This window comes from Lagenorhynchus albirostris, chromosome 7 (genome assembly GCF_949774975.1).
Source record: "Lagenorhynchus albirostris chromosome 7, mLagAlb1.1, whole genome shotgun sequence".
Lineage (NCBI taxonomy): Eukaryota > Metazoa > Chordata > Mammalia > Artiodactyla > Delphinidae > Lagenorhynchus > Lagenorhynchus albirostris.
The window spans coordinates 108,273,675-108,283,774 of record NC_083101.1 but is presented as its reverse complement, the minus strand read 5'-3'; the positions used below and the strand labels follow the sequence as shown (position 1 = coordinate 108,283,774).

The 10,100-nt window shown below is 33.7% G+C and overlaps 1 protein-coding gene across 1 annotated transcript in view; it reads right to left on the bottom strand.

Moving 5' to 3' along the window:
• Window positions 1–557: 557 nt before the first annotated feature.
• FBXO8 (F-box protein 8) overlaps window positions 558–10,100 on the bottom strand; it is a 39,445-nt gene continuing 29,902 nt past the window's right edge. Inside the window, exons 4-6 of the mRNA XM_060155811.1 lie at window positions 4,750–4,868; window positions 2,718–2,914; window positions 558–1,195 (exon numbers count right to left, since the gene is read on the bottom strand). Coding sequence (XP_060011794.1) covers window positions 1,008–1,195; window positions 2,718–2,914; window positions 4,750–4,868 — 504 coding nt within the window. The 3' untranslated portion in view covers window positions 558–1,007. The remainder of the gene's footprint in view (window positions 1,196–2,717; window positions 2,915–4,749; window positions 4,869–10,100) is intronic.

Sequence of the window (10,100 nt, the reverse complement as noted above, 5' to 3'; positions counted from 1 at the left end):
TACTGAGCCTGTGCTCTAGAGCCCACGAGCCACAACTACTGAGACCGCATGCTGCAACTACTGAAGCCCGTGTGCCTAGAGCCCGTGCTCCGCAACAAGAGAGGCCACCACAATGAGAAGCCTGCGCACCACAAGGAAGAGTAGCCCCCGCTCACCTCAATTGGAGAAATCCTGTGCACAGCAACGAAGACCCAACACAGCCAAAAATAAATAAATAAAATAAATAAATTTATAAAAAAAAAATTAGGAGAATAGTAAGGTTTGACTACTTCAGATATAAGTTCTAATGACATTTTGTTCTTATGTGTGGAAACAGATTTTAACGTGTTTTCCTATGGTTTAAAGGACTTGAGACTTAACTAACGCAGAAATTTAAAAAATGAAGTGATTAATTTCTGTTATAAAAATAAGTGCCTGTTTTGCATAGTAACAAATCAATACTCTTTTCAAAGTTCAAAGGAAAGAGAAGCTGGTATTGCTTTCTATTGAAGTCAGATCCAACGTTTATGAAGACAGTAATAATTTCATATCAGAATCAAATAAATTTCAGAACTCAGTTTGAGAGAAAAAGGAAAGGCTTTAGTTAAAATCTTTACAATAAAATAATTATGATTATAAATCTTTTTAGTTAAATATGTACACATTACATGGTATTTTAAAAAAGAATGGAAATGAATAAAGTTTTTCAGGCAAATCTAATGCACAAATATACCATCTTTTTTAGAGTATAATGTCAGTTTAACATTCTTAAACAGCTGTGTCAGACAATGGCTCTGCTTTGTGCAAAACATGATAAGCAAAATTAAGAAAAATTCTGCAAAATTCTTTAGTTCCCCAAGGAAATTACTAAAAAAGAAAAGAGTAAAAGAAAAAAAGGTTGTACACTCAAGCTTGATTGTATACAGAGGCTAGAATGACCAGCACTAATGTAACCCCCATATCCTCTAAATAAGTCCTTGGGTAGTTTTAGTTTGAAGTTAAAAGTTAAAGTCCTAGCAATTGTGCTCTTATGCAGCCACATGGCCAATAAGGTAGATGTTGTCATAAAGGTGCCCCACAAAATCTTCACTAATGTTCTGAGCAGCACGGCGGGTATTTCGAATAAATTCTCTTTTTGACATTTTATTCTTCACATGAGGGCTAGTGAGGTCAATGGAAAGTAGAATCAAAGAGTAGCACAGTACATAGACAGCATCTGGAAGGAAAAAGAAACACCTTGAATTACTGGCTGGTTTTTAAACTGTGGTCTCAAAGGCAAAACTGTTCATAATTTCTAAAGCTCAAGATTAGATTATAATTAAACATAATCGCCTGGGCCTTCCCCAGCTTGGTGATGAAAGTCCTGTGTCCTAGGAAACTCCTCTCCTGGGCAAACAGGGATGTCGATCATCCTAACTGAACACCAATTCAGTGAGCATTTTCTTCAAATAGTTTAGGAGTTTATAGTAAAAAGTCATTCTAAATTTAAAAATTTCAGAATTGGCTTTATTTCTCTTGCTTTCAAATGTGATATTCCCATTCAACTACCCATTAAATACATTTGTACTGTCAGTATATCTTCCCATTAAAAAAAAAGTCGGGGGGCTTCCCTGGTGGCGCAGTGGTTGAGAGTCCGCCTGCCGATGCAGGGGACGCGGGTTCGTGTCCCGGTCCGGGAAGATCCCACATGCTGCGGAGCGGCTGGGCCCGTGAGCCATGGCCACTGAGCCTGCACGTCCGGAGCCTGTGCTCCTCAACGGGAGAGGCCACAACAGTGAGAGGCCCGCGTACGGCAAAAAAAAAAAAAAAAAAAAAAGTCGGATGTTTATTTTCAAACGCTTTTATAAAAACCTAATTTAATTAGAAAGCATTTTTAATGACAATAAAATGTATTAACTTGGTACTAGAAAATAAAACGTAAACATCTCACAAGCTTATTAAATTACCCTTGTCATTTAAGATATGTATTTAAAAGGTCTATGGAATTTACATATTAATCTCAAAAGTAAATCTTTAGGGAAAAAATTGCTAAACTTGAGCCCACGCAACAAAAACTTTCTTCTTTATATTGTTCAGGGCTATAGTTGATGTTTACTGTTAAAACAGTAAGAAACCTCATGATACTTGCTACTAGTACTTGCTACTACTATGGTGTTTATTTTTCAGAATATTGCAGTCTTAATAAAGATTGTCTTGCACAAGCATGCTCAACAAATTTCATATGATAGGAAAAGGCTTTGCAATCTCTGTAGTAAGAGAAGCACAACAAGATTTTTTGATATGAAGAGAGAAATAAATCCATATCACATGAAAAAAATACATAGGTGACTCAGGCTATACCATGCCCATATACACATACACACAAACAGTGAAAACTAGTTGTATTAAAAACAAATTTTAGTAGAAAAATTCTAGGTGTTACCTATGTAATATGTGTATTATTAAAAGCTTTAAAAATAATCTCTCAAGTTTTTGATTAGACTAGTAAAAATATCCAATGCTTAAACAAGAATTTTAAAGAATTTATATACCTAAGTCTAACTTTCCTCCTAAAACAGTATATTTACTACATGTAAATAATAGCTATGACAACCTAGTTATTGCTAGAAGCAATAAGACAAGTATTTGTAACTACAGGAAGCATTTTTCCCCATAGTGAGAAAAATATCTCATCTACTACTATTTTTACCTAGAGATGGGAATGGGAGAAGGAAGGAATTCACTATATACATTCTTACCAGGACTAAGGCCAAGCTCCCTCATTAAATCAGGGTTACAAGCACAGAATCTATGTGAGAACTTTGTTATAAGTGTTTCAAGATACTCTCCGCGCTCTTCAGGGGCATGGATGTGACGAAAAAATTCTCTCAGTGCATTGGGCAAGAACTGATTTCTAAAATTATGCAGTGTTACAAGGTCATCCAAGACATCTCTCCTAGTAGAAAAAGAAAAAGGTACAGTTTTAGTTAACTTTTCTCTATTAAAAAAATGATGGGAAAAATCACAGATTATTCATTTTTTGGATGAAAATACTTTGTTGATTACCACATCAGCAATCCTATAAAGTATATGTGTCTTAAAATTTTAAAACATCAAAGTATGATTATTTATAAAATTAAGCAATTTAAAAATCTTCATGAATAGAATAACAAAACAAGGTGAAACTAGAAATTCTAACTATAAAATGAATTTTTCAACATTAAAAATGGTAACTTTTTTCAAGTATCTTCTTGGCTAAATCCAAATGACAAACAGAATTCTTTATTTTTTTAATTATGAAAATAAGGAGAATCTTCACTTTCCATACCAATCCACATCACCAGAGGTAACAATTGTTTATGTAGACTTTTTTTAAGTGTCTACATATACCCTATATTGTTCTAGAATTTGCTTTTGCTTGTTTCATATAGTGTATTGTGAGCAGCTTTCTGTGTCTTTACACAAAGATCTAACTCTTTCATTTAAATGGCTCCACAGTAGCGTATCTTATGGATATAAGGATTCTAATGATATAGATTTAGGTTGTTTACAATTTTATAAATATTTGTGTACATATGTGCATATATACTTGTTTTTTATCAGTAGCGTTCTAATAGTCACACTTTGTTATAATATGCTTCAATCCTTACTGAACTCAACTGTGATTATATGACCATGATTATAGAAATCTTAATTTCTACCAGTTGCTTATGGCAGGGATAGGCAAACTACAGCTAGTGGGCCAAATACTACAGCCCACTGCCTGTTTTTATAAATAAAGTTTTACTAGAACACAGCTATACTCACTTGTTTACTTATTGTCTATGTCTGCTTTCATGACACAATGTCATGTGTTATAAGTAGCTGCAATAGAGAGCATATGTCCTTCAAAGCCTAAAATATTCACAGAAATATCTGGTTCTTTAAAGAAAAACTGCTGATCCCTAGGTACCTAGCATTTAAGGACAAAAAGAGTTAATGACACCGTCTTTACGTAAGAAATTTCTTTCAATGACCGATATGCTGAACTATAAACGCCTCAAGGACAGGGATTATATTTTAATCAACTGCATACTGCTACTTCTAGCAAAGTTCCTGGAATATAATAAATACAAACTGTTGTTGAAAAATCCTGAGAAATAAAAAAAAAAGAGAATTACAATGAAAAGACAAACACATTTTTGAGCCGTTCTTTAGATTTCTATGAGAGCTATAATTTTTAAAATGGTAGTTCGGTGATGTCACATCAAAATATTTTCACAATATTTTTCTGTCTGTTGATACCCAGAATTCAAGAGTACAAATGAATGACTATCAAGTCAAAACAGCATATGAGGCACTGTCTCTGTAAAGCACGCTATTAAATCACACTTCCGGAATTTTCAAGCTTTTACATGACACTTTTGCGTAGTATGATGCAAATATACACACCTTATAGGGTTTGTGTGTATGAGTACTATTTGTCCATTTGATTTGTATATGGACAATTTCAAAATTCAGAACTTTTAGTTACCAAACACTTAGATTTTATGTCTAGTTTTGGTCTGCTACCACAAAGATGCTGGACTTCCATTTTGCGTCTGTGCTTGGGCTTTTTTTTTTTACCTTTACAATGGTAAATTCCTCATCAGCTCGCAAGAGAAATGATTTGCAAGGTATAGGAATCTTTTTCCTGTCTTCACTCAATTTTGCAACTAGATGAATGCTATGTAGTACAGTTTTTAAGGTAAAACTTAACTCATTAAAAGCAGTATTTAACTCATGTCTGATGAAAAATTAATTTTTTTTTACCTTTCATCAAGATAGATTCTGAGTTTTTTCCAATTTAGTGTTCTTGTACAGAAGATAAACTTTGCTATTTCCTTTGGTGAATCATCTAGGATGCCCTTGGACATAAAGTAGTTCACTCCCTAAGACAGAAAGACAAGTCTACATAAATAAAACCAGTCTTCCTTTGTAAATTTAACAATTAGGCAACAGCAGAACAATAGCTATAGATTCTTTCCAGCATTAATAGACTGTTTATAGCTTTAACATGCAAAATACAAGCTAGAACTTGAACTGAAACTGTTATTTGTGGTTGATAGTTTACATGCAATGAAAAGTAGGAAATTCAAAGTTAAGACTTCTAAGGACATCCTAATTCAATTTTCTGGCTCAGGTCAGTTAAAACTAACTATCCAGAAATATGACCTAAATTGGGGGTGGGGGGAGTGGGGAAGAACAATTACACAGACTTTAAGAATAAGCCTTACAACAAACACTTCAATTGCCTAATGGAAAACATGATTTCTAAAGCTCAGACACATATTCTAACACACTTTTCAAGGAAATAGCTTCTTGAGAAAAAAGCATTCTCCAAATCAAAGACTAACAGGTTTTTTCTGGAAAGAATAATCATTAAATTTACTTAAAGTAAAAGGAGCAGAGTTCCAGACTGGTTTATGGGTGGTATACACTTTGGCTTCAAGCACTGCTATCAATACATTCTGTAAGAATTTAGCTCCAATGCACACTGAGGTTAAACATAATAAGACAAAACAATTTCAGTGTTTTTCATAGGGTTTATCTTTGAATTTCCTTTTCTCTGCATGCAAAGTTTTCCAGAGAAGCATTACCCGTAAGGTTGTACCCTACTTTAGATTTAAACCACCAACAACAAAATAGCAACAAAAAAATCAAACACTGAAACCAATGTTCTCTCATGTATATGAAGGTCACATTCAAATAAATGCCTTATGTGGATTTGAATGTGCAGTTATTGAAATAAAAGCAGGTGTGTTTATTTCAACTCACAGTTATCCAGATACATGCATTCCCATGAATGCTCATGTCTGGATAATAGCACAATGTGTGCAGTTAATTGGTAGAGAAAATGACATATTATATACACACAACATACTGTTTTCACACATAAATTCCTTCCGCATTTCTTCCCTTTACAAACACTTACATAGTGATCAGAAATATTGCATACATTAGGAATTCAAAAAATTGGAAGAATTTTTATAAAAACTCTCATAAATTTTTTATATTACATTTTTTAAGCAATTTGGTACCATGAGGTTATGCTTTTGAAAGGTTCTAATAATCTATAAAATGTAATTCAAAGATAAGGTTTTTATATAAAACTAATTTTATGAGGATAACAGGCTATTAGCAATGTTATCAGATTTTCATAAGAATTTGAAAAGTATAAAAACAATCCTAAAGCACTGATTTTAAAAAGCACATAAAGAGCAGAATGTGAGAACGTGAAACTTTGCCAACTCAGTGGTAAGCCATATTTCAGACTGCACCCTGGATACAAGGCTAGAGCACGTAACACGATCAAGATGAAAAGCCAAAGAACTTGTTTGGAATGAGGCTCTCAGCAATTGTCTGAGGGGGCAGGAACGAGAGAAACAGGAATGCTTGTTCCATCCTTTCCTCCATTCGTTTGAACAATCGAGAGTTGACTGTATATTTAATTGGATCTACTCTGCAAAATTAAACCAGGTTTTGATTTTTTTTCTAAAACTCCTCCATTTAAAAAGCATAACAACATATTAGAAGTATTACCAGTGCTTAATTTTAATCCAAGTGATTCAAAGACAAAGGAATGTCAATTAAGTAGTAATTAATAGGTTCTTTATCCATGCTTACTTGTAAATCAGTATTTAAGAGACACAAAACTAATTCTAACTTACTTTTTAAAAATTTACAAAATGTAAAAAAAAACACTAATGTGATCTGTTAAATAGCATGTAATTCTCTAATTATATGATATATGCCATTGTTAATATGGTTTGATGCTCCTCAGTTGTAAATTAACACTGGCATTTGCCTTATGCAAGCATCATACAATTGTTGGTCATTTCCTTTTTTAACGGAATACATGTTTGAGAATTTAATATGTAACCTCACTTGAGTTCTCCAAAATCAATCAGATGCAGAGGAGTAAGCAGATGGTTTTCAACCCAGTCCTGAAAACCGGCTACACAGGCTTGAAATCAGCCAACACTGCTGGTTTTGAGGAAAGACAGCATCAGTTTCAAGCCCGGGATTCCTTTGGAAAGGAAGATTACTTTAGCAGGGCTTTCAGAGTGAAGAGTAGGGATGACAAAACAGAAAAGGACATGGGACTGGATTATAATTGTCTTCAATAAGCAAGCTGGCCACCATCCGAATTTCTATCTTGTTTTGTAAAAAGCAATAAAATACGAAAGAAACCATAGCATGACATCTGTTGAGTAACTATATATTTGTTTAATATGTGTATGAGTATTTTTGATTTTTAATAATGTTTTACAAGAATGGTACAGAGGAATCCCTAGATCATATAGCATTAATTATAGTTATTAATCAGGACTAAAACTCTCAGCAGTATATGTGTGTGTTTCTGTGTGTGTACGTGTGTGCATGCACGTGTGTCTCACAGGCAGAGAGGAAATCATGAACATTAATATTAGCCTATATTAACATAGTTTCCAGAAAAAGGAAGGTTTTAGCTCATTATCATCTACATGATTCACTAAAAAGTGTCCAATTCTGGATGTCACATTTTATGGGGCATACCGACAAATTAGAACTATCTGAATAAAGGAAACCAGGGCCTGATTGGATTGTTGGAGGGTCTAGACTTCATGTTATGTGAGGAAGAGTTGAGGGATACAGGGATATTAGGTCTAAAGATGAAGCTATTTAGGAAAGAAGAAAAGATTAAGGCATTAAGACATCTGAAAAGATTAAGACTTATGACATCTGTGTCACAAGGAAAAAGGAATAAACACTGTGTGTGGTTTGAGTGAAGACCTTAAGCTGATGAAAGCTATGGAACGTCTTCCCCAAATAATGCACACTGCCAGGTTTACAGTGATAGACACAAGTAGAAGAGTTTTGCTTTAAGAAACTTTTTAAATAATGTCTTTCAAGAGGTCCCTTTCCACAGAGTTATGGGAACTCAAGTCCAAGTAGAAAGCTAGGGGATGAGCAAGGTAAGGAAACTGAGTACAGCCAACTCACTTGAAAAATGTATTCGTATATAGGAGGGAAAAAATGGCAAAATTAAAGCGCACAAAGATAAGAAAGAGAAGATAACTGGAGCTGCAAGTAGAGAAGAGGAGAGCAGGGGAAAGGAATGAAAACACAGGTGGGGTCTAACATGCTTTCTCAGCCTGGAAGACAGGTTTGGAGACAGGTGCTTGAAGAAAATGTTAAAAGACAAAAACAGTGCATGTTGGTTTTCTTTTTAGGGAGGATGAGCCATCTGGAGAGAGTTGAAAAAGAGAGCTGGCTTGGCTCCTTGAGCAAAATGGTAAAAATTTCTACCAACAGTGGTGCAGGGTATAACACGGAATCCACTAGGAATAAAGAAAAGGAGGGCCAAGCAGCAATGAAAACCCAGGAGAAGTTAAGGTGAATTCATCTCATCTCATGCTAAGGTTTTCTTTAATAGAACTCATGCTGTCAGTGATTCAAAGACAAAAAAAAATCAAGAAATTCTGTAAAGCATTCTCCATGGATTATGTCACTAAAAATTGTTATGCAAATGACAGCACCAAGACTTAAACACTCCAATTAGAGCGGTAAGCTGTTTAGACACAATGTTTATTTAGGTGGCAAACACAAATAATTCAAGAAAACATATGCAAATAGCTAAAGCCAATATTAAGAAGGAATTCAGAGTGAAGAAAAGGATGTGTTGGAGCTCAGTCCCCTACCTAATGTATCTCTCCATTTGCTTACTATGATAAGAATGGCTCCTTTCACACAGCAATTCCTGTTTTTATATCTACTTTCTTCTCTTTTATTATATAAATACCCATGTTTTTCTCTCCTCTTTTAATAAAACCTATTTTTTGGAATCAAATCATTATTATTTGTACTTCAAAAGTAAAATCTACCATATATATGTTCAGAACCAAAAAATACGTATTTGGGGACAAAGTGAATTCTAGTAAGCTAGGCATGCAAAGTACTGACTTCTGCTGTGAAGCTAAAACTGCTCTTAATAAAAAAGTCTTAATTTTTTTTTTTTAAAGGGCTGACTACTAGTACTGAAAGTACTGGCAACTGGCCCAGACACTTGGCAGACACACTGTGTAACAGTTGGTATCAATAAAAGAAATCACGAATAAAACAAAACTGACATGCTAGGGAGTACCCTTAATTTGTTTCCCTAAAGAACAACTTAGGAAAGAAATTTAGTTTAAAAAAATTTGCTTTAGCTAGTTTTGTTCAAATTTGCCGTTGTATAAAATGTAAAAATCAAGTACCATGGCTACTGCTGTTCAGGTAATAAATCTGTCCTTTGAACATTATACAATAGAAAGCGAACTGGACACTGCATTTAATTTTCTTTTTAAAAGGACATTTGAAAACTTTTAGAATAACTATCCTTAAATTTTAACAATAAATATTTATAAAACAAAATACTTCAATCTAGATCTCTAATCTATTAATATTCAAGTATACATTTTAACCACAGTGAAATGAACAATTGAAATGTAACATTTTCGTACTAAAAATACTGTAAAAATAAGATACAATATATATTGTGAAAGCTTTTATTTTAAAATCTTAATTATTTCTAAAAAGTTAGCACATCAGAGTGCAGCCCTCTACAGGTCAGAGTATTCCCACTGTCTTGTTTGAAAATAGCAGCAGCAGTGGTTAAGATGACATCTCTAATACTATTTCTCCTTTTTATAGTGCTAGCAGAATTGCTAATGAAAATGTAAAATCTATTAATTTTTATCCAGTCCAGCAGTTCTCACTCTTCCTATTTAATTAGAGAACATGTGCTCTACAGTTAGAGGAAAAAACACATAGACCTTGAATAGGTGAAATTCTTCTAGGGATACGTATTCTGCAAATTAAAAAAAAAAAATCAACACCTTGCTTTTTAGCTGAAGTGAAATAAATGCAGAAGATTACTTAATGAGAAAGGTTAAGACTAGGTATCTATGCTTTTATGCTGTCATTTCATTTCATTCTGCCCACTAAGCTTTACCATGCAACTCTCCTATGTATATAACACTGACCTTCAGCACACAACTTCAGAAATGTCACACAATACTTTTATTCATGGTAATTTTATTCATGGGAATTTACTCTAATTATTCCTAATCTAGTCACTAGATTGAAAAAACTAAAGCAAA